Genomic DNA, 24,879 nt, shown 5'->3' on the forward strand with positions numbered 1-24,879 from the left:
CTGTGCGTTCAGTTTCCTCCCTCTCCATACCTTCTCCATCCACATGGAACTGTCCTGCTATTTCTGGAACACACCTCAGTGGCGGCCATTCCCGACTCCCTGTGGAACCTGCACGCCTGCTTGTCTTTCCCTCTGTGGTCTCCCCTACACAATCTCCTCTGGCTGCCTGGCAGTACATCGTCTGGAACGCTCCAGGGCACTGCACTTTGCACAAGCTGCCAGGACAGGACAGGACAGAGCTCCACCACATGACAGAGTCATCCCCTCAGGGGTGACCAACTCCCTGACCAGGGAAGCATGGGAGGCCAGAGGTTGCCTCTCTGGCCCAGGGAGGTACCCCAGTTTTGGGGGATGGGCAGCTCTGTGTGGGCATCAGGTCTTGGCACCTCTGGACTCCCAAGCAACACGCAGGATATAAAAACAATGAAGTGACAGGAAATGTTTTGTGAGAGCTTTAATGGCACAAAATGTTTATAGCTACAAGTTATACATGTATTGTAAACTGTATATGCTGACACAAAGTGCTAACTAAATTAGATGAAGAATGCATAATCACTTTGGCTCAGTTATTTCCAAATCATCTCAACAACTGATTCCTCTGAGTTTGGCTGGCTGGGTCTTCAGTTGCCACCGTTCAGAATGGTAAATGTCCCTACTACACTGAAAGTAACTTCTTGTATGACCCGATGAGCGAATCTGTATGGTTCTGCTCTTGATTCTATTTGCAAGTATTTCTAAGCCAATTTTCTTCAGATGTGAGAAAGATGATGAAGCCTGCCTTTTAAGTCCCCCCACTGTAAACAGGTGTAAAGCTCCTTAAGCACTGTACTGTTAATATCAACCACTGATTGCTGAGTTCTCCATTGCAATCAGGCAGTCTATTTCCCTGTGACGCAAATCTGCACGGGAACGTGAATGCTCCCCTCCTCTGTCGGAGCCACCTCTAAACACGGCATGACGCCACCCTATAAGCTCTCCTCTGAGGATACATATTTTAAGTAATAATCTATAATTTCAGATAATTTCAAAAAAGGTAAAATTAAATGTTCTCAATGCTGAAAACAAAAATATACCCAGGTTCAGCTGTACTGTTGACAGATTGCTACCGGATTTCAGAAGTGGCCACGAGCCGCCTGTCGCAAGAGGCTCTCGTGTCAAGTATGGTTTCCTTCTTGACTGCCATGACACCAACTGCACACAAGCTGTGTATTCTGGCGGTTTAGCTACTTCGTTCTCTGAACGTGCTCAGCCTCTCCAATGTTATTCACAGTCAGTGGGCCATCAGATTTACCTGCTTCCCACAGAAAGTCAAATAGGAACACTTGAAATAAAGAGAGCATAGAAGGCAAATCAAGTGTTACCAGGTTGAAGCAAGACAGAAACAAGGTGATAAACATTCTTAATTTTTTGTTTAGACTTCATCAAATGCTAGAAAAAAAAAATGAAGAACTTCAAAGCTAATTTAGAAATATTTTCTTTCTTAAAGACATCTGACTATATTCTTGGGGGGAAAAAAAGTGAATTTTTTTTGTTTGTTTAACCTGCCTATTATTTCCCACCGTAAGACATCACTTTTACAAAGCTTGGCAGGAAGGTTCCTTTACCTGTCAAACTTGGTTATCATAGTGTCTTTATTCAAATCAACCTGATGCACTTCACAATGGTTCTCTAAGCATTGAATAGGAAAATCTACATCATAAACAGTAATTATTTATATAGAAAACAAAGAGTAGTATCCTTCAGAGTCAATGCTGTGTGTTCTGCAATCCAATAAAATCTACTTGAAATAACTGGTCATTCTGCTGCTTGCTAACAATTTGGTCTTAAAGCTTCACATTTTAGAAACAAAGGAAAAAAAAAAGGATGTCACTGAAGGAATTTGTGAGTACTTTCAAACTTGGAGAGTTTAGCCCGCTGAAAAGACGGCTCCATGAGATAAGGACCTGTGCCTGCGGAATTGCAGGAATCACCCTGGGAAGACTGCGCAGTGAACAGCAAGGAGAGAGAGATCAGAACCTTCCAGGACCTTGTCAATGGTTCCACAGCCTGGGTCTGGCTCTCCAAGCTGCACACACGCTTGCAATAACCCTCCAACAATTATCTTCAGAGTTGAAAGACTTCAGAGAGTGAGAGACGCTTCCTAAAACAAGAAGCCTGTATTATCACCACAAATGGCAGCTCATTCCAAAGTCTCTTCTTAGAGGAAGAAAAAAAAAATTTAAAGTCATGGAAAGTTCACATGCAGCTAAGACATAAAAATACCAAGCACGTACACACATGGGTCTCAAAAACATCTCTGTACGTGTCAAAGCCTGAGACATCCCTGCTCAGAAATAGACGCTACACCATAGAAAAAGACAGCGCTCCATATACTTGTAGTAAAATCTGTTCATGGAGTTTGGTTCTTACTCTATTTCCTAACTATCATTTATATTTATACAGCCTGCCTCCTACAAATTAAAAGGCGCTATTAGGAGGCTTAGAAAAAAAGTGGCTCCAAAGCTGGTTTAAAATATTTTTTTTTATTGCCCAAGTATTTTTGTGTATGTGTGTCTTGATACTCTTCTTGTTTATTTGTTTTTGTTTCTTTTTTTTCCTGTAACTATAAATTCAAGCTTAGCGAAGCTTGGCTTTGTCTTGGAAAGGAAAAGGAAAGAAAAACTGAACCACAAAGCTTTTATATGGTGTGCTGACCTGATTTTGTTTTTTTAAGAGAAGAGATGGTAGTTAGCATTGCAAGAGTAAATTCATAACATGTAAGATATAGGTCCAGGTCTGGTAACAGTAGGAGAAAATACTAGCATTGTTGACAAAATTATAATCTGCTGGTGGCATTTACAGAAAAAAAGCCCTTGCAAATTTCTAAACAGTAAACTCTGTTAGGAAATTCTAAAGTGTCTTACAGGCCAAAAAGGGAATAAGGTTAGTAAAATGCCTCAACAGAGTTGGAATAAAATACTGGATTTGAGAGTTACTGGAATTGAATATGTAAAAATAGGGTGGTAGTTTGGGCCATGCTTACAATGGTCTCAAGTTCAAATAAACTACTGTGACAATACACCACTTCACAGGTCACACGCATGTCCGTCCAAGGCCTTGCTTCCCCTCAGTAGGTGCTGGCAGAAGGTGTGCTCAGTCGTTTTCCAATATAGATGCTGGAAGGAAGCACAGGGAGTCAGTCCATAGGCTGAATTCCATCTTGCAGACTCCATCTTGCAGCTGGTCGGGCAGGGCTCTAAAGGCCCCATGCCCCACAGCCCCCAAGTCATTCCTGACTCTCACACCTGCTCACCAGCCCAGCCAAACTGGTTTCTCCTGGTTTTGTTTGCTAAGCAAGTCAGGACTGGACAGCATGGAGCAGGGAGTAGACACTGCAAAGCTGGACACAACAGACCCTCTTCCAAGAGTAAAACTCAGTCCTCAGCTCCTTGGAAATGTTCCTTTCCAATGGGCCAAGAGTTCTACTGATAGTTCAGATGCAACAGTACAGACCAATGTCAATGTTATTGGTGATGAGTAAAGGAGACACACGGGGAAGCTGCCAGGGCTTTAAGGACAGCTGTCCCCTGCAGGCTGAGGGACCTGGCACTACCTCCCTAGGCAAGCAGGTACCTGGGACCCGCAACAGCAGCAGAGGGGTAGCTAATGGGACAAGGAACTAGCTCTACCCCCAGTGCAAAATAAGCAACTAAGTTTTTAAAGCTTCTTTTACATTCATCTGTACAAGTGGCCACACTGTCAGAGAAAATGTTTGAAGATTTACGAAGTGAGGGAACACTCCAAAGGCCAAAAGCCTACACCTTGACTGGGGGCGTTGGTTATGCATTAAACTCCCCAGCCCGCCCCATGTCACCGTCCACAGCTCAGCCACACGGTCCCTTCCCTCCAGAGTCCCCACTCTGCTGGTCACTGCCTTTGGCCTTGCAAGAGCAGAGCAAGCAGCATGAGCCACTAAAGGGGTGTGGGAAGCTGCACACAGTCTGTCTTTTTTTTCTGCATGGGACTCACTGAGGACCCCACAAAGGTAACGGCCAGCCATCTCTGGCCCATCGTGGACAGACACAGAGCCCTGGGAAAGCTTCCAGCATGTTAACAGGGTGATCCTGAAAATAAAATTACCAAACTGTTTAACTCCTAACATGACTCACAAGCACCCTCATTTATTCAAGCTAAGAAACAAAAATATTTAAAGATGAGCCTGTAAAATTAATGAATTACTGGCAAGTATGGGGCTGAGTTTAGAATAAACGAAAATGCTACAAATAGGGAAAAACAGCACCCACACTCCTCTACCACTGTCAGTCATTGGTCTGCCTGCTGTCATGGGGTGCATCTTCCCATCCAGGACCAAAAAATCCTCAACCTCCAAATGCACAGACTGAAATGACTTTTCTGTGGAAGCTATTCTAGATTGAAATGCCTAACAACAAAATCAACAAAAGAAAAATCATTCCACATGCACACCCTATTTTCAAACAAGGGAAAAAAATTTCCTATTGTTAAAAATCCTGTTATGGGTAGATGTGACCCAGACCAACTTGAGTCATTATGCAAGTTGCAAAGAAAGCAAAGCAATCCAGACAGCTTTCAGGCGCTCCTTGCTGCTGACAGGGAAGCCTGAGGAGGCGACAAAGAGGACTTACCCTAGCCCCAAAGCCAACACGTGGGAGAGGAAGAGAGACGGGATGAACACCTTCAGGAACTCCGCCGAGAAGATCCCTCCTTTCTTCATGGCGCCGCTTTTCCTCATGCTCAGGGACACGGAACGTTTCGGGTGCCGGAAGTGGAACTCCCTGAGGCAGAGAACCAGGGCTGCTGTGAGAAAAGCATCTGCCGGGACCGTGGGGGGGTTCCTGAGCCCACAGCCCAGCCACCGAGACAACCCACGGAATAACTCACTTGGGTGGAATGTTTTCTGGCCTACTGGACCAATCCGATACCCAGTCTGCACTCTTCTTCAATGCCTCTGCTTCTTTCTCTCCCTCGACAATTTCTTCTTCTGACTGTAAAGAAGAAAGCCAACTTAAAAAAAAAAAAAAAAGAAAAAGAAAGGAAGACTGACTCCTAACACGAAGATAAATATGGACCAAAAATAACCTCCTAGAGCTGTGCACCAGTGCTGTATGTGTAAATATGCTATCTTTCTGTTTTTAAAGATTTTATTGATTTCAAAGAGATACAAAGAGGGAGAGGAAGGCAGAGAGAGGGAGAGAGATCTTCCATCTGCTTGGTTCATTCTCCGAAATAGCTGCCATGGTTGGGGCCGGGCCAGGCTGAAGCCAGGAGCCCCTCCTGCGTCTCCTGCATGGGCGCAGGGGTCCAAGCATCTTCCACTGCTTTCCCAGGCACATTAGCACTGAACTTGGTCAGAAGTGGAACAGTGGAAGCTAGAACCTGCAGGGGCTACAGCAAGGATCTCCAACTACCCTTTCTTTCTTTTTTAAAGGACTGAGAAAATGATCTAAGACTCACTATCTGTAAAAGAACTCAAGGCATCCGGCCAACACTGTAGCATAGTGCGTTAGGCTGCCACCTGTGATGTTGGCATCCCATACAGGCACTGGTTCAACTTCTGGCTTGTCTCCATCTCTTTGTCTCTCAAGTAAATCTTAAAAGAATGTCAAGTGAGCTTCACTGTAGTTAGATGTAATCTGAACTTGATGAGTTTTTAATTCGAGTGCCGCTTACCGGCAGGTCCTCGGTATTATTTATTCAACTGTGAGCATTGTGATGCTACGGCCCCACACTAAAGGCCTCTCAAAGCTAAAGTTAGTAAGTGTTTGATTTTTAAATTTCTTTGGAACAGGATTTCGTTTGTGCCCAAAGCTTTCATCCTTTTCTGTAAGTGGCTAAGAAATGCAGAGCCTGACAAGGCCACACAGTACTTTTTCCACAGGTCCATTCTGCTCTGGAAGGAAGCGGGAGTCTGTCTGTATACTTGGTCATGTATACTCAGTCACGTTCACCACCAAATCCTAAGGAGAAACCCCTGCGGACGTTTGTGACTCCGGCTAGTACCCATTCCTATTTAGTTCTGCTGAACGTGGCAAATTTCACACAGCAACATAATGCGGCCTTTAGAATGGGGCTTTACCCTTTGGTCACTGAGATTATGCAGGATCGTGAGCTGGTTCTATGAAGTGACAACTCATCCTAAGCCACCCACCCTGCCGAGGCACTGCTGACTGACGAGTCAGGCTGGGCCCACAGAGGGTCCGCCTGTGCTGCCAGCCCACTGCAGGTCCTGTCCATTCCCAGGGTCCCCCACCAGCCTGCAGATGTCTACAGCTGATCAGACGAAGAACTGGGTCCTTAAACAAGTTCATATGGCATATTTTCCAAGAGAATGAAAATAAGGTAAGATTTTATGCTCTTAAAACATTTTTTTTCCTAGATGATACATTCTTTTCTCTATGGTGAGCAAAGCAAAGTAAGTTTTAGATTTGTATTTACTGCAGAAAATGCCAGGTAAATTTCTACCCTTATTTTAATGCTCACTTTAAAGTAAGTGCTATCCATGCTCCCTATTTGCTACTGCTCTGTGCTTCTCTTTTACTGATCACAAATCTGCATTCAGCTTTTAAATTGCCTTCCAGTTCTGGGAATCACAGAATATGTCAAACATTCTTACCCTCTAATCTGAACTAAACCAGTAATTCTACCTCTGCACCAAAACTACTAAATGAGACTCTGATCAGCCCAGCCTGGTCTCTTGCAGAAGGCCCTCATCTTCTGATCACCCATGTTGTTTCTCTTTGGCCCTCTGCACGCCTTTCTGGGGTGTCTAAAGGTGAGTGTTCAGCTCCAACGACATGCAAATCCTGTTTCCTACCAGAGGAAAGAAGGGGACATCATGCTTCCAGGACACTGCACATCAGGTGGGCCTGTCTGGCCTTCCACAGGGCAGGGCCAAGCTCCGGCTCACTTTCTGCTACAAAACCCAGCCTTGCAAGGACTACTGCCCCACAGCAAGGCCCAGACGCAACACCTAGTGCCACCCTATGGCACTTTGCCAGCCCCTTCTCACGAGTCTGCTCTCAGTGTCCTTCTGCAGTCTAGTCTAGTGGCAAACAGGGTCATGGATGCAGAGGACCCTGCCTCTAACTCTGCTCTGTGCTCGTACGTAAGTAACGTAATTAGGGCAAAGGCTCGCTCTTCCCATTTTTCATGGTGGAGAATATCATCTCTTTTGCTGGGTTGAGGATATTAAAAGTGAGAAGCAGCTTTTAAAATAAATTTAGCACCTAGTAAATTTAGCACTGAGAACGTTATCTGGGAAGTATTAGTGTCATTGCTACCTCCTCATAGAAAAGCCTGAAAATGCCATCTATTTCACACATAGGAAAACTTCTAACAGGACAAGTACAGTAGCAGGCTCTGGGGCAGCTGCTGTGAAGCTGCAGGCTAGGCTGCCACTTGCAGTGCTGGCTATTTCAGAGCGCCAGGTCAAGTCCCAGTTGCTTCTCCACCTCTGACTCCACTTAACACACTTGGGAAGGAGGCAGATAATAGCCTTAAGTCCTGGGCTCCTGCCACCCACCCTCTGTCACTGTTCCTTTCAAACAAATGTCTTGGAAAAAAAAAAAAAGCAACAACCCTTCATTGCTTTTAGCAGTTTCCTCACTCTAAACTTTTTTCTATTTTTACAGATTTATTTTAATTACAAAAGCAGATTTACATCTGCTGGTTCACTCCCCAGACAACCACTACAGGTATAACTGAGCTGGTTCAAAGCTTAGTCTCTTCTTAGTCTCCCACATGGGTGCAGAGTCCCAAGGCTTTGGGTCATCCTCTGCTGGTTTCCTAGGCTACAAGCAGGCAGCTGAATGGGAAGTGGAACAGCTGGGACACGAACCAGTGCCATATAGGATGCTGGCACTTGGAAGTAGATCAGCCAGTTGATCCACTGCACCAGCTGCTCTAAACTTTTTTTTTTTCATGGAAAAAAAAAAGTCCATTTCCCCAAATCCTAATGGAATCAGTTTTAAAATAATTTCTTCAATTAAAAAAAGCAGTAGAAAGGGCTTTTTAACATTAAAGTAAACGATAACTCCAGTATAAAATGTCTGACACAACAAACTTGTTTTCTTACAGGGGATACACTACTTTCCCCAAAACTGCCCTTTGCCGAGTGTGGCTGACTTGGTCATCAACAGGGCTCACTCCCTGCCTGGGAACGACCAGCTTGTCTTCACACTTACTTCTGCATGGATCTGGCATGGAAGCCAAAAGCCTTCATTTCCTCTCCTCAGTTTCCCAAATTCCTGTGGAACTTTAAAGTGGATGCAATCACTCGGCCTAACCAGACACCTGCCAGGCCATGAACTGGACTGCCCTTTATCCAGGTGTCCCACAACATATCAGGAAAGAAGGCACATGGTTGGGAGTGGGGAAGAGAAAGGGAGTGCAGGCTAAGGTCCTAAGGTCAAATAAACCTGGGAAACATCTGATTTAATTAAGCCACTATCCTGACTTGCATTAACAGCGAGGGTATCTACCCCATGTGACTACTGCGTCAGAGGGTGGGGCCACACAGGGACGAGGCTGTTTTCCATGTGCTTGACTTTGGATTTCTCCTAACAGGATTTCCTCTGAAACAAACTTCCCTCTGAACACATTCTGGAGAGTAACAATCTAGACTCCTACTGCATCTGTACAGAAGGGGTCTGGATGAAGATCATCATCCTCAGGACACCCTGCAGCAAAGCAGCCCTCTCTTTCCTCTCCTGAACCCCACGGGACACCTTCTGTCCCTGGGAACTGCTGGTCCTTTCTCCCTCCTGGCTCTGGCTCTTAGCCTGACACATGTGAGCAACTTAACAGTTCTAATCAAACCACCCAAAGGAGTACCTTGTGCTGAAAGCCTCTATACAGTTTGAAGTTCATCACAAAATAAAAGTGCACTCCAGCCACAGATTTTCTAGGTTTCAAAGAACAACATTCGGTATAGTCAGTAGCCAGTGTTGTACTATGTGTTTAAGCCACTACCTGCAGTGCTGGCATCCCATGTGAGCAGCGGTTCTAATCCCTGCTGCTCCAAGTCTGATCCAGCTCCCTGCTAAAGCACGTGGGTAACAGCAGCAGAGGACAGTCCAAGCGCCTGGGTGCCTTGTCCATGTAGGAGGCCTACATGAAGCTCCTGGCCCAGCCTAGGTTGTGAGAGCCACCTGGGGAGTGAACCAGTGGATTCTCTCTTGATGTTTCTCCCTCTCTGCCTATAATTTTTTCAAACAAGCAACTACATTTTAAAAATAAATAAATAATTTGAAAAAAGAAAAACTACTGGCTGGATTCAAGACACTATGCCAAACATTTCTAGTGTAAAGGAACACAGCTCATTGTACAGTAAAGAGCCCACAACACATATTTCTTTTCTAACTCTTTAAAACATTCATTCATTCTTTCCAAGCACTCTATCATAGGAGAAAAATAATGGCTCCTGGTCTCAAGCATTTGTAGTCTTAAAGACACTTTCAGGAGATCTGACCCATTCATTAAGCTCAGGGTTATATTCTAAACCATCAGCAACAGTCACATACTTATATTTCAAATTTTACACTGCAAGCCTCTGTAAGATACTAGTACTATCGTCATTTAAAAATTCAACAGTGTCAACTCCTAATAAACTGTATTTATCTTCTCTAGTTTACAGAGGCCTGCATAATTTTGTTAAGGTTTTATCTGAAGCTGCTGAAATTCGTCTCAAAATTCACTGCTTTGATTTGAGATCAGACACAGAAATTTTCACACTGAGTCTTAGCACAGCCTTCATTTTCATCAATTTTACAACCTGAAATGAGATATCAGTCTCAGTTTTCCACTTAGAAATTCAAGAAATTAGCCTGGAATACTGGAATGACATATTCTAAGCAAAATTTTTCCAATTCTTCTAAGGAAAAGGGCACAAATCCTAAGTTGTAAGGATTGAATGAAGGATCACATATTAAATAATATGAACTTGAATAACTTAAAACAAGTTTACACTATCCTAAAGAGTCCTCTTACTCTTTAACATACTGTAGTAAAACACACTTAAACTGTCTTTCCTAATTACTGGCTGTAAATCAGAACCACGCCCACGTACCTGAGAGCTGTGGTCCCTGCTCGTGTGCATCTCCACATCAAACATGATCTGCCCATCTTCTTGTGGGGAAGGGCTGAAAGATAAAGAATTGGAACATTCATTTTAATCTTCATTATTTAATCAGTTAGCCTCTATTGGAAAGGCAAATCTGAAAGTATTAGGATGGCTCTGACAAAGTAACCAATCAGGAACATTACACTCCCTCACAAGAAAGGTTTGGGAGGCAGCTGAAGTGCTAGGCGAGACAGAGCATTCAATCCCTTGGGTTTTGGGCCTTTCTGGTGGTGAATTCATTCACAATCATAAATCTGCACAGGAAATGCAAGGAGTGCTTAAAGACTGAACTGTCACATTTTCTTTCCTTCTTTTTCCAATTAAAGGTAAAATGATATTCAAATTTAGAAATCTACTTGGGGGTTCTTTTTGCCAGTAGATGGGAGCTTACTCCCCTCCTTCTGCCTCATACTCTTTCTTCCATCACCAGCAGTCCTCAAGCCCTTCTTCAGAGTGTCTTTAAGAGTGAAGCTGCTCTCTGGGCCCAGCACAGTGACGTAGTGGTTAAAGTCCTCCTCTTGCACACCCGGGATCCCATATGGGCACCGGTTCTAATCCCATATGGCAGCTCCTCTTCCCATCCACCTCCCTGCTTGTGGTCTGGGAAAGCAGTCGAGGACGGCCCAAAGCATTGGGACCCTGCACCCATATGGGAGACCTGGAAGAAGCTCCTGGCTTCACACTGGCTCAGCTCTGGTGCTGCAGCCGCTTGGGGAGTGAAAAATCAGACAGAAGATCTTCCTCTCTGTCTCCTCCTCTGTATATCTGACTTTCCAATTAAAAAAAAAATCTTAAAAAAAAAAAAAGTCAAGCTGCTCTCGCCACACTAGGATTTCTCTGCCTTTTTCACTATTTCTCTACTGAGTGTACGAGAATGTCCCAAATGCTTTAAGATACATGATATTCCATCACATCTTATGTAAAAACAGATGAGCATCCAGCTGTTTTCTATTAAGGCAAATATTAAAGATTTGCAAAACTGTAATACAGTGTCCCTGTTCTAGCTTTTTGGTTATAGGAAATAGTTATTTCTCATTTTGAGAAGGTATTTACAGGCAGGCATCCGGCCCAGCAGTTATGATGATGGTTTAAGCACCTGCCTCCTCCACATCATCACCTGGGGCCAACACCCACACCTGGATCAAACTCCAGCCTCCTACTGATGCAGGCCCTTGAGGCAGTGTGGACAGCCCAAGTAACCAGGTTCCTGCCGTCACCATGGAGATCTGGACTGAGGCCCTGAAGGCGTTTGTGGACTGAAGCAATCGGCAGATGTCCTCCACCTCACCCCCAATCTGCCAAGTAACAAAAATCAAATGAGTAAATAAAAATAAAAACAATGTAATAATCGTCTAGTGATAGTTCCTTGTCAAAATATTTAACTCACAAAAAGATCTTTGGAGTCCCTAACAATTTTTAACCATGTAAAGGGTTACTAAGAACATAAAGGTTGAGAGCTATTACTGCACTTATTAGAAAAATACACTCACTTTATGGGGGAAGAGATTTAACACAGTGGCTTATGTCACCGCTTAGGTGCCTGTATCCCATCTCAGAAGGCCTGGGTTGGAGTCCAGTCACTCCCCATCCAAGTCATTTTCCTAAAGAAATGCAGCAAATGATGCTAAGAGGTGAGCAGCAAACGATGACTCTAGCACCACATGGGAGACCTACATAGCGCTCTGGGATCCTGGCTTTGCTGTGGTCTAACCTCAGCTGTGGGGGGCATTTCGGGAGTAAACTGGTAAATACAAGTTTTTCCCTGCTTTTCAAACACAATGGAATAAATATAAATACGTAAATATATATTTATAATTAATTTTTAAAGCAAAACTTGTTTTCAGTGATTTTGGAGTAAACCACTTATCATCCTGATACTACACAATATATTCCCAGAACTATAAATATGCACAGCTAAGTTTCTAAATAAAAACACTACCTCACAAACAGTACTTGACACGATGATGGCTACCATGTGCTACGTTCACTTTTCAGTGTTTTATCAGGGATTTCTTGTGGAACCTCAGCAAGTCACTGAGTCCTTCGCCACACAAAGAAATCCTGCTCTTCCAATCTCAAAAATATGGATGAAAAACATAAGAGGCTTACCTGGCTCAAAGGAATGGATATCAACTATGAAAGCTACCAGTAGCATGGGTGTACAATTGCAAGGCTAACACACAGAGATGAACTCAGGAGTGAGATCACCAGAAATCCATCAGCCTGTTTGGGTCTGTGAGTTGCTGGCTGATGGGACCCACAGAGGAGCTTCTTAAATGAGACACTGCTTCTGTATTAAGCATATTGCACGCATTCAGAAAAAAAATCTCCTCTTGAACGAGGATTGCCAGGTATAGTCAAGGACCAACAAGAACCAGGCATTCTTGTTGTTCTCAATGGATGGTCATGGGGCTCATCCTACCGCCAGGCTCCTAGCAAAGCACATCACATGAGGGGCCAGCCCTCCACAGCTGTGGCCAGCTCAAAGCCATCAGGGCGCCACAGCTGAGAACCCTACAGAGGCACTACTTCACTGCTAGCCTCATCTTCGCCACCAGTACTGACACCTGTCAGTTGCTCGCTCCTCTGGAGTGCATTAGGGTGTCAACCCTGGTTCCTACCAGCAGGAAAGCTCTGAAGACAGTCTGATGTCTGTGCCTGCTTCTGGCAACCCAAGGAGACACTCTAGGGACGCACACTGGTGCATCAGAAACTTCTTGGACGAATCTCATGTGAGAACCCCTATGACAGGGTGAACACGAAGCAAACATACAGGGACTATTGTCTAATGACCAACAGATCTGTACAATCATTTGTAGAGTGAAAATATACTCAAAGTCAGCTGTGGGGCTCATACTCAACAATTCTCAAAATTTTCCACCTACAAGAAGTACTATACTCTCCAGCGGCTTTAGACTACAGCACAGAGCAATTCAAAGTGCATACATTCTGAGACCAATTCTAAAGGGTGAAGTGTGTTAGCCATATGTCCCCAGAGGAGACTGCTGGGCTAGAGTCCTAGGCCACCTCTGAATGCTCACTGGTAAACTAGAGCCCAAACACATTCAGCTGAACGTATTCAGCTGCCAGGCCTCTTCTCACACATTTACAAACCTAAACTTTTAACTTGTCCCTGAGAAAGTGAATTCATGAATCACTTGTCCAGCTGTGACCATGAATAAAACAGGTTGACCAGTAGGGTACTCAGGCAACACAAACACAAACACACACACACACACACACACTCTCTCTCTCTCTCCCCCTCCCTCCCTCCCTTCTGTTCAGTGTAGCGCAGTGACATGGGCACAGGTTAGTGGACAAACTGACCAGTGGCCAGGCTTGAGCACCTCAGTGTGTAGCAGAAGCCTTTATAAACAGGTCATGGCAAGCAGGGAACTTCAGAAAACCCAAAACAACCTCTCGGGCAAATTTCATTTAAAAAAAAAAAAGTAAACTAAATCATCATTCTGAAGACACACTGGTACTCAGTCTCTGCAACCACCAGCAAGCTGCTTGGAAAGGGGCAATCTGCTCTGGTCCTGCTTATGAAGAGGGCCACCCAGCTGCAGGTGGCACAGGCAGAAGCCACAGGCAGCACTGGGTGGCGGGGTGCAGGGGGCCGTGGCCACTAAGCCCATCCCATGCTGCCTTGGTGGGATTTGTGGACTACAGCCATGCAGAAAGTCTAAGCAAGACTCAACTCTGGTTTGTTCTGTTAAACCTTTTCTTCTGAAAAGTAATAATATATGCCATCTATACAATTTTTATTGAATGCTGAAAAGAAAAACATTTATAACTCTATTCCCTGAAGTTAATCACTGCTTAAATGCTTAATGCTTAAGTACTTCTTTTGTGATCTTCCTGTGTCTGTGTTCTTCACAGGGTCAGGGGTCAGTTAACTGTTAGGTTAGCCAGACGGTCATCTAGAACTGCACGATGCTAACAGCACAGTACCAGGACACTAAGAATTTTTCACTGTCATGTAATGCCTAGCCCCTCTGGAAGAAAGAAAAGCTTATACTGAGAAAAACTGACTTCATGCCACGTTTACATCTGTCTATACCCTTACTCGTTCACCATACACAGTGGAGTTAGTTTTCCCCCTTACATCAATACAGAAAAATGAGGCCAAAAATAAAACTTAATCTGAAGAAACACAATGGTCTTGCAAACGAACCACATGCCTGGACCGTGGCTGGCATGCACACACTGCTATGAACTGAATCAAGGTGCAGTTCCTAGGAGTCGAATTCACTGAGCATCTACCTCCTGCCAGCGCTGCCATGGAAGGCAGAGAGAGAGGACGCCTGAGCCCTGCCTTCTGAAGCCTCATGGTCTAGCAGGCATACAGAAAGACCCAGAGGCTGCTGCATGTCAAGGCATAGCGTAGACTGGACAGGAGCACAGGAGACATACCAGTTCTGCAACTGAACAGCCAGACACTGACTTCAAACTGAAGAATATCCCAAAATTTTATGATCTGGATGAAAAAAATTACTTAACCCAGGAGACAAGATGGGCCCTAACGTTTCTACCAACCAGCTGCCTGGTTTCAGTACACTCGCTACCATCAGTCAGGAGATGTACTTCGTGCAGTGAGGGCTCAAGCCTGAATCTCCTCTCAGGGCAGTTGGAGTTCTGGACCTCTCTGGTGCTGCGGCCTCACTCACCTGTCACAGTGGGAGCTGCCCCGGGAGCTGCTCTGCCCTGACTCATGCTGTGCATCCAACAGGATCTTCTCCATGTCTCCATTGTGGATGGAGGATGAGGAAGGCACGTGCTCCAGGCCCCCATTCTTTCCATTGCCATTATCATTGCCATTGCTGCTGTTCATTGGTAGCTCCACCCAGGAACCTGTGGGGCAAGTCAGATAACAAGTGAACCGCAGCAGAACTGCAATCTTTCATGTGCACCCAGATGTGAATATGGCAAAGTCAGATAAAAATTCTCCAACCAACTCCCACCAGCTGAATGCACAAGTACTCTGAAGGAAATAAACAAGAAGCAACAAAGTCTAAAATCTGTTTTATTCCTGAAGTAATTCATACAGCCAACCAATTTAGAAGAAACAGGAAGTCTAAAACTATCAAGTCAATTTTCCAGCCAATTTTCTCTCTGGTTAAAGTTCAGTTTATACACAGTCAACACCTTACTGAACATTTTGAGGTTGCTTAAAAAACAAAATAGCTTATATTATTAGACAAGCTAGCTACCTTTAATGCTACAGTTTTTCACACATACACATTCCATAGCTGCATCTACTCCACAAAATCAACACAATTTAAAAACAACAAAAAAAAAGGGGCACGTGTGGTAACTCAGCGGCTAAAGTCCTCCCCTTGCACGTGACAGGATTCCAGATGGGCACCAGTTCTAATCCTGGCAGCCCCACTTCCCAGCCAGCTCCCTGTCTGTGGTCTGGGAAAGCAGCTGAGGATGGCCCAAAGCCTTGACCCTGCACCTGTGTGGGAGACGTGGAAGAGGCTCCTGCCTCCTGGCTTTGGATCGGCTCAGCTCTGGCCACTGAGGATACTTAAGGAGTGAAGCAGCGAATGGAAGATCTATCTTTCTTCCTTTCTGTATATGTTTTCTAATAAAAATAAATCTTAAAAAAAAAATAACAACAAAAAAGTTCATCTGAATAGGTTTAACAACTGTATCCTAATCAACACAAATAGGAGCTCCAAAAAAGGAACCTAAATACAATCACAGAAACTCCAAATTGTTTACACAAGCATCTGCAGCATAAAATTAACAAAGCTAGTTCTTCAAATTGGGTGATAATGTTAAAAATCCTAGGAAAAGCTTTAGTTTTAGCCCGCAAACTAAATCTTTCCATTCCTTCAGACTTCACTCTTCCCCCTCTACCCACTCATCATACCTTGCAAACTTGTCTTTACTTTTTTCTCTCCCACGAGTTCCTACTTTTTTAGAGTTTTCATTAAGCCTTGTTGGTCTGCAGGTGAGTTGGCTGTACTGCAGCACAGACTGAGCCACAAGTGTTCTTGGGTGACCAGGCAAAGGAGGCGGGGCCACAGGAAAAGGGGGTGTGGCTCCAGTAATGTGCACAGATGCTGAAAATAAACACTGGCCCAATGAGTTTGCTGAATACAACAATGTGCTTAATTTATTTAAAAAAGCTTTTTTAAATTATTACTTGCGAGTCAGAAAAAAATAATCTCCCATCTGCTGCTGGTTCAGCCTTGAATGCCTGCCCCACCTGGACGCAGGCTGAGTCAGACAGAAGCCAGACGCCAGCAGCCAGGAATTCAATCCTGGTCTCGCACGTGAGTGGCAAGGACTCAGCCACCTGCGCCACGGCCTCTCCTTGGCAGGGCTTGCATCAGCCAGGAGCTGGGGTGAAAGACTAGAGTGAAGACACTAGCTCAGGTACACGGGTAATGGGATGCAGGCACGACAGCCAAGCACCTGCTCGAGCCTTAGTTTCAGTAAGAACTTTAACAGCACCCTCAAAATTAACTTCACACACATACAACTCACAAAGAGATGGTAGTATATTTTTCATATATTCCCTTTAGGTTTGTAACCAAGCACATTGGCAGGATCATTCCCCTAAACTCCCTGCAGAAGCAGAGTTCCATTAGAGAATCAAGAACTTCATCAGAGCCAGTTCACATCCTAAAATGACTCCAAATGTGTCAACTCACCACTCTTCTCCCAGGCTGGGAAAGTGCTCAGGCAGCCCTGGCTGGAACCACTCGCTATCTCTCTGTGTGACCTTCTGAGCTTGCTAACACAAAGCATGACCCACCCTGCCAAGGCTGCCGTCGGGAGCACTCAGTACAGTTAACAGGAGGCGCCAAACAGAACAAACAAGGTGCTCAGTAACACACTAGCCCCTACTTGGCAAGGCTGCACTGGTGGCACTGTTATAAAAAGTCATCCCTTTCTCTACTTAAGGCAGCACCAATGGCTGTGAGTCTCCCAATCACCACCCATTCCTTAGGGCTCTGCTGCCAAACAACACAACTAAATGACATCTTCATGGCCTCATTCCACATACACGCAAACATGGATACAGACTGGAGAGAATTCAGAGTGGATTAAGAAATACAGCTCGGGCCTGGCGTGGTGGCCTAGTGGCTAAAGTTCTCGCCTTGAATGCGCCAGAATCCCATATGGGCACCAGTTCTGATCCCGGCAGCTCCATTTCTCATCCAGCTCCCTGCTTGTGGCCTGGGAAGGCAGTCCAGGATGGCCCAAAGCCTTGGGATCCTGCACCCATGTGAGAGACCCAGAAGAGCTCCTGGCTTCAGACTGGCTCAGCTCCAGCTGCTGCAGCCTTTTGGGAAGTGAACCAGTGGACAGAAGATCTTCCTCTCTGTCTCTCCTCCTCTCTGTATAGCTTCCTTTCCAATAAAAACAAATAAATCTTAAAAAAAAAAAAACCAAGAGGACTTTATTTAAAAAAATGTCCTTATTGTAAAGTCATAGTTACACAATGAGAAGGAGCGTTTCCAACAGCTGCTGTCTTGCTCCCCAGATGGCTGCAGCAGCTGGGGCTAGGAAGCCTAAAGCCAGGAGCCCGCAGCTCTTTTTTTATTTCTTAGAAGATTTACTTATTGTTATTGGAAATTCAGATTTATAGAGAAGGAGAGACCAAGAGATTTTCTTGTCTGCTGGTTCACTCCCCAAGTAGCTGCAATGGCTGGAGCTGAGCCAATCCAAAGCCAGTGGCTTCATGTGGGTCTCCCACACGGATGCAGGAACCCAAGGCTTTGGGCTGCCCTCAACTGCTTCCCCAGGCCATAAGCAGGGAGCTGGATCAGAGGAAGTGGAGCTGCCAGGACATAAACCGACACCCATATGGAATTCTGGTGCATGCAGAATTTTTAGCCATTAGGCTACCAAAGCCGGTCCAGGAGCCCACAGCTTTTTCCAGGTCTCCAAGGTGAGTGGTAGGGACCCAAGGACTTGGGCCATCATTCGCTGCTTTCCCCAGACCATTAGTAGGGATGCTCTGTGTTGCAGGCTGGTGGTCTTCTAACTCAATGAGCCATAAAGCCCAACTCCCTAAAATGTTTTTTATTTATTTCCTTGAAAGGCAGACTGACAGAAAGTAGATAATTGTTGGTCCACGGGTTCACTTCCCCAATGTCCACAACAGCCATGGCTTTTCCAGGTAGAAGCCAGGAGCCTGGAACTCCATCTGGGTCTCCTACATGGGTGACAAGGACTCAAGCATTTGGGCCATCTTCAACAGCTTTCCCAGACATGCTACTAGGGAGCTGGATTCTAAGTGGAGCAGCTGGGTCCTAAACCGGTGCTCTGCTCTGGGATGCCAGTGTCATGAGCAGCAGCCTCACCCATAGCAGCACAACCCTGCCCCTGAAGACAACTTAATTCAGTGTGCCTGGAGTGTGTGGTATGCTGAAACTCTCTCTCGATGCAGAGCTCAGTAAGGGGCGGAGAGGTGAGTGGGAGAATACAGTATATGATAGACGTTTTGTACCACCACTGTTTCCAGGTCTTAGGTGCTTTTAAAATTTCTAAATTTTCACTTATTGAAAAGCAAAGAGAGACACAGAGACAGATGGAGAGATCTTTTATCTATTGCCCCCTCCTACACCTACCCAAATGCCCACAAAATCCAGGGCTGGGCAAGGCCAAAGCCAGAGCCCAGAACTCCATCTGGGCCTTCCAATAAGGCAGGGACCTACACCTGCTTCCTCCTAGGATGCGCATGAGCAGGACGCTGGGTGAACAGCAGAGCAGCTGCTCCTGTGGGGGATCCCAACGGCTGCACCTCACACCCACCTCTCCATCTATTTTTAACCCCATACAACCAGTCCTTCCTGTACAGAAGTATAAAATAAACAATAAACCAAACAAGAATCCAGAGCTACTCTGGGAGAAGCAGAAACAAAGAGCCAGGCGCTCTGGATGGGTCTTTATGGAAGCCAGCCTTTTCTAAAAATATAATTATCACTCACATGATCAAACAAAGATTGTACCATTGCTAGGCTTTCTGGTCCTTACTTTTTTTGAAGAACTTCCAAAACCAATATCTAGAATCTATTTTTTGACATCAAAACTATGTAAGCAATTACAATCTAATATATTTCTGAATACTGTGAATGAATGTGTAACGTTTTATCAAGGAGAATAGCTTGTTAGAAGCCATCTCCGTTAGGGCCTCCGGCACCATGTAGTATGATGGAAAACATCCGCTCTTTGGGCAGATTATTTGTATTTGCATAGACTGGTCTCTGTGTCTCAGTTTACTTGTCTGCAAAATAGGGATAATAATTGTGCCTACCTCACTGAGTTGTCAGGAGAATTAGATGAATAAAGCACACACGAAAATAAGGAAGTCCTCTAGTATGTGGAGAAGCACTGCTATACATATGTCAGCTATTCTGATTTTAGTCTCTGTCTCTTAAACACTCATTCTGGGGCTGGCACTGTGAGCTAAGCTACCACATGTGACCCCGGCTTCTCCTATCAGAGTTCTGTTTAAGAGTCCCAGTCGCTTCATTTCTGATCTTCTAACTCCTATTAATGTGCCTGTGAAAGCAGAGGGTCCAGCTGGAGTTCAAGGCTCCTGGCTTCGGCCTGGCCCAGCCCCAGGGGACGGTGGCCAGGAGAAAGGGAATTTCTGCCTCTCCTTCTGGCATTCTTTCAAATCAATCAATCAATCAATAAGTGGGGTGGGGGACAGAGAGAGAGAAATAATGAATCTCCTATCTGCTGGTTTATGTGCCAAATGGCTGCAACAGACCCCATCTCCCAGGAGGGTGACAGGGGTCCAAGTAGCAGGGATACTGTCCACTGCTTTCCCTGGTGCATTAACAGGGAACTGGATCGGAATGCAGCTGACAGGACTTGAACTTGCACTCATTTGGGATGCCAGTGTCACAGGTGGCAGCTTAACATACTAAACCATAGAGCTGGCTCCACGATTTAAAAAATTCATTTATTTTTATCAGAAAGGCAGAATCTCTCACACACAGAGAGACACAGAGAGAGAGACAGAGAGAGAGAAAGAAAGAATGAGAATTAATATCTTCCATTCTCTGGTTCACTCTTCAAATAGCTGCAGCAGCCAACGCCAGGTTGGTCCAAAGCCAGGAGCCAGGAGCTTCCTCCAGGTCTCCCACATGGGTGCAGGGACCCAAGCACTCGGGCCATCCTCCACTGGCTTCCCAAGTCACAAGCAGGGAACCAGACTGGAAGTGGAGCAGTTGGGACTCAAACTAGCACCCACAGGGATGCTGGGGCTGCACAAGGAGGCTTCATCTGATATGCCATGGCATCAGCCCGGCTTTCCCCCTGCCAGCAAAAGAATCAATCAATACACACTAACATTTATTCTTTTGAAAAACTGTATTGCATCTCATCATTTGTAAGATAAACTATAACTATTACCCAAATGTCAATGATTAACCACCACTAAAATGATTTTTTAAAATATTTTGTTGTTACAGGCAGGGCTTTAAAGGATATTTTGCTCATAAGTGGAAGAGCCTCAGAAACATAGATTGTCTTTGCATCAGTAATTTTCTTTCACAAATATCATCTATGGAAATACAGATTGCTGAAGAGGAAGTTGTAACATTAAGAAGCTTTTTGTATTTCCTTTATATTTTGTCTGATACGCTGGAAAATAAACCTGTCTCAATGAATTAAGTAAAGCTGACTTTTCCCATCCTCTTGCTCATCCCTGACTTAGCACCTCAGAATTCCGTCATGCCCTAACTAGCAACCCTCCGAGTCCCCTTGAACTTGGAAAGGAAACAAGGCAAGATATGAGGATGGTGTGGTCTGAGCAGTACAAATAGAAGGCCACTCCGATTGACTGCTCTTCCAAAGCCACATGCATTCCCAGGAACTTCAGAAGACATGGACAGCTTCACATGGACAGCTGGGCCTGGACGCCAGTGTAGACACTCAGCCCCATGGAGTCCGTGCTGGTCTATGTCTCTGGGCCTGAGAGCCTGTACAGGCTGCTCTGCTAACTGCGGATCACATTCACTCCTGTGCACTTCACACCCTCCACAGCTTTAGGCTTGCCAGTTCAAGTCTATTTCAATAATGGGAGTACAAAAGCTAGGAGGTGAGGAGAGTATGAAAAAAAAGTTTTCATATTTTTGTACATTTTCTTCAAGGCCCCAAATGTAACTCTCATTCTATTCTAACCATGGGATGACATGATGTTTATCTCCTTCAGTCAACGCTTTTTTTGTTTGCTTCCAGTACCTGATGTGGGAATGCAGACCAGAACAATAATAGTCAAAAAAGTTTCCTTCCTGCATGTGTTTGCATACACACTGTTACTTACTTACTCAAGACACTATTACAAGGTGGTGTCATTTCTTGTCACAGCCTTCACAACCCTCTCCACATACTGGGAAAGCAAATACACTGTGGTTGAAAGTGTTTAAGCAGAAAAACAAAGTCTGTGTGGCCAGCACTTGCAAGGTGGTTCAGATGCTGCCCAGGAGGCCCACAGCTGGCGTCACAGGCTGGCTCTGCTCCCAGTCCCAGCCTCCTGCTAAGGCATATTCCGCAGGCAGCAGGCAATGGCCTGAGTCCTGCGGTCCTGCCACCCACGTGGGGGAGTCAGATTGAGTCCCTGCTCCTGGCTCCAGCCTATACCAGCCTTGCTGCTGTCGGTATTTGAGGAAAGAGCCAGAAAATGGGATATGTCTGTTCTCTATGTTTTCAATAGATTAATTTTTTTAAAAAAAGACTGTACTACCCACATTAAATTAGAAGAGTCACCCTCCTTTTTGATTTTCCTTATGTTAATCTAGTAAGTGTTATGACACAAACTTCATACCCAAATATTTTTAGGGAATTTGAGGTTTTTTTTTTTAAAGAATGAAACTAAGAAGTGAAAAATAACCTTTCAGCTTCTGAAGTAGTTTGGATATTAAACAGTTGCTCCCTAATATATAATGAAAGCAAACAGTGCCCTAAAATGAATGATAAATGAAAACAAACAAAAAAGCCCTCTCAGGTAAAGATTTTACTTTTTAAATATTTCAATAATTTGTTATTAAACTTTGCTCTGACCCCTGAACTACAGATAACATCCCAAAGAGATAATCAGTATGAGTTTCATTGCCTGTTTTTCACAATTGTGTCTTACTCAGCAAGTACTCCGGCTTATCAGCAACTGAGATAGTATTAAATGCCTGAAAACGTTGTTCTGCCCGATGCCCCCAAACCACCTGAAGAACCAACACGGGTTTGTGTCTTGTTCAGTCCAGTGTTGTGTAATGAACTCCCCCCTATACACACATAGGATCAGAGGAAGAAGAGGGCAGTAATTAAATAGAGCAGGATCTGAAAGTTTCCCAGTAATTTACAGAAGCTCATACTACCCTAAGGAAAACACTTTTTATGGGGCAGATTCCCCAAAGCAACATCCAGCATCACACACAGGCGCCGTGTCCTGCTGCCTCTACAGCAGCCAATGCAAATGTAGCAGGAACTGGCAAGACATCAGACACCTCACCAGGCTGTCCGGCACCAGCACAAACAATCATAGAATTCACCCTTACCCCACCCCAGCCACTTCTTGTTAAAGGGTCAAAGGAGAATTAAGATCCCTTTGCACTCCGTGAAATCATGTACAGATACTAAACAAATGTCTAACTCATAAGCAAACACTGAGCACAATTAAGAAACACACAGAGATACCCAGGTAGGCCCACTGTGTACCACGTAGAAAAACATACTGAGGGGCTGAGCAGCACATATCACCGGGGACTCCGGCCCACTGAGACGTGTCTTGGAAGGGGACCCTCAGCTTATGGCCCAGCCAGCCACCAGCCTGAACAAGACCCTCACTCTAAATCAGTTTCTGTACTCGTCAGTTGCATGGGAAATGTTATCTCTTCAGTGTCATCCTATCCCCAAATCTTGCAAGTAATGTACAGTTGTGCATTAACGTGACCAGACAGATAGGACACCCACTATCGCGAATTTACTGTAGGGGACATCACCAAAACCTTACATTCTAGAACACAGGACACTGCAAGGTTGAAAACAGCCAACGTCGAGAGAATTAACCCATCAAAATCAACAGGCAAGGAAAACATCTTCAAACACCCAATCCTGATTCCCCCTCCGGGAGGACAGGAAGCAGCTTCTCTCAAATCGTGCGCGGGTCGGGCTGGAAGGCACCTCCCGCTAAGGGAAGGAAGAGACTGTGTGACCTTTAAGCATCCAAATGGTTTTTAAGCGACTTGGTCTGCCCATATGCTGACTGCCGTCACCACCTCTTTCGTAACAGAAGTTACAGAAAGGTTAGGCAGAAAGCCTCGAGGCTCCCACACTGCGAACAAGACGTCTGGGCTCTGGAATGTCACGCAAAGTAACCGGAGTGTGTCCCAACTCCATCCCGCCCCCCAACTCCCTCCCCTCACGGCTGCTCCAGGTGTGTTTATTCCATTTCTGAGCACTCATCACCCCAAACTCCGTGCAAGGTGTGCTCCTGGGTGGCGTGTGTGAGGCTGATCTTACACTGGGCACACCACTGCATCGTTAAAATGAATGCACAAAAGACTTGAGCAACTTTGGGAAAAAAAAAAAAAGGGCATAGCCTCTTCACCCCAACACGTGATAAGAGTCAGCACTCAATTGCCAAATGGGTTTCCCTGACCAGCATGTGGCAACAAAGGAACGCAACTCCGGGCTGCCAGGTCCCCGCCCGGGCAAGCCCGGCCCACGGGGTGGGCTCAGCGGCCGCCCCACAGCACACCTGCTGTGTGACACGTCCTCGGCCGCCGCCGCGCGTCCATCCCCCGGCGTCCCCGCCGCACGTCCCCATCCCTGCCCACGTCCCCTCGGCGGCCCGCTCCGCCCACCCGGCCTCCCCGCCCAGCCCCGATAGGCTCGGCGGCTGGGGCCCAGCACAGGTGGGCTCTGCCCTGCCCGAGCGGGCCTCCTGGCCTCCGGCCGCCTTCCCTCTCCCCCGGCCCGGGCTCGAGCCCCGTCGGGTCCCCTGCCCAGCCCCACACCCCACAGGCGAGGGAGACGGCCCGAGAGGCTGACAGAGGCGCCTCCTCCTGACAGGTGAGCGGAGCTGCCAATCCCCGGACCATCGCCCGGCTGGGCCAATCGGCGGCCTTCTCCTCCCGCCCCCCGCGCGCGGCGCTGGCGGCCGGGGCAGCTCCTCCTCCCCCATCGCTGCCCCGAGCCCCGCCGGCCAGCACTCACTGTTGAGGCCGGTCGGCGGGGGCAGGTGCTGCTCGCCTTCCTCGCAGTTGTTGTTGTTGTTGTGCAGGGGCGGCGGCGGCTCGACCAGATGAGACGACATGGTCGGGTGGCTGGAGGAGCCGCGGCCGCAGCGAGCACAGTCTCCGGCTCCCGGGCGGCAACACAACAAGCCGAGTCCCCCGCCCCCTTTTCTGCGCGTGCGCAGTCCCTCCCCTGCCCCTGACGTCAGGGCCCGCCCCGGGCACGTGATGACAACACAACAAGCGGCGGGGCTGGGCGGGGCTCCGGGACGTGGAGACGCGGGCGTCGCGCCGGACACGCGGGAGGCTTGAATTGCGCGGTGTGGTTTGGAAGGACTGATGCAGGTGCACTGCGAAGGGGGCTGGAGCGAAGCGGGTTGGAGAAGAGGGTCCTGCGGCAGGGCCAGCCGCGCCCGTCTCTGCGCTCTCACCTCTTCCCACACTTCTACAACCCACTTGGCTTCTGTCCGCTCTCCGAGTGTTTTTAAATTAGCGCTTGAGGACTCAGAAGATCTCAATGCTCCGTGTCGT

The 24,879-nt window shown here is 46.2% G+C and overlaps 1 protein-coding gene across 3 annotated transcripts; it reads right to left on the reverse strand.

Annotated features, from left to right (window-relative positions):
- Positions 1–439: 439 nt before the first annotated feature.
- BNIP3L (BCL2 interacting protein 3 like) lies at positions 440–24,521 on the reverse strand. Of its 3 annotated transcripts, none has more exons than XM_040966262.1 (6): positions 24,329–24,521; positions 14,809–14,992; positions 10,085–10,157; positions 4,900–5,003; positions 4,644–4,793; positions 440–3,155 (listed from the first exon to the last, which is right to left on the reverse strand). In XM_040966262.1, exons 1-6 carry the CDS (start codon positions 24,426–24,428, stop codon positions 3,107–3,109), a joined length of 660 nt encoding a protein of 219 aa, XP_040822196.1. In that variant the 5' UTR covers positions 24,429–24,521; the 3' UTR covers positions 440–3,106. The 3 variants fall into 3 exon arrangements, with proteins under 3 accessions (XP_040822196.1, XP_040822195.1, XP_040822197.1); XM_040966261.1 differs by lacking the exons at positions 14,809–14,992; positions 24,329–24,521 and adding exons at positions 16,020–16,212; positions 16,807–16,918; XM_040966263.1 differs by lacking the exon at positions 24,329–24,521 and adding an exon at positions 16,020–16,135.
- Positions 24,522–24,879: the final 358 nt, after the last annotated feature.

Source organism: Ochotona curzoniae, unplaced genomic scaffold (genome assembly GCF_017591425.1).
Source record: "Ochotona curzoniae isolate NIBS_2020 unplaced genomic scaffold, NIBS_Ocur_1.0 scaffold_4505, whole genome shotgun sequence".
Classification (NCBI taxonomy): domain Eukaryota; kingdom Metazoa; phylum Chordata; class Mammalia; order Lagomorpha; family Ochotonidae; genus Ochotona; species Ochotona curzoniae.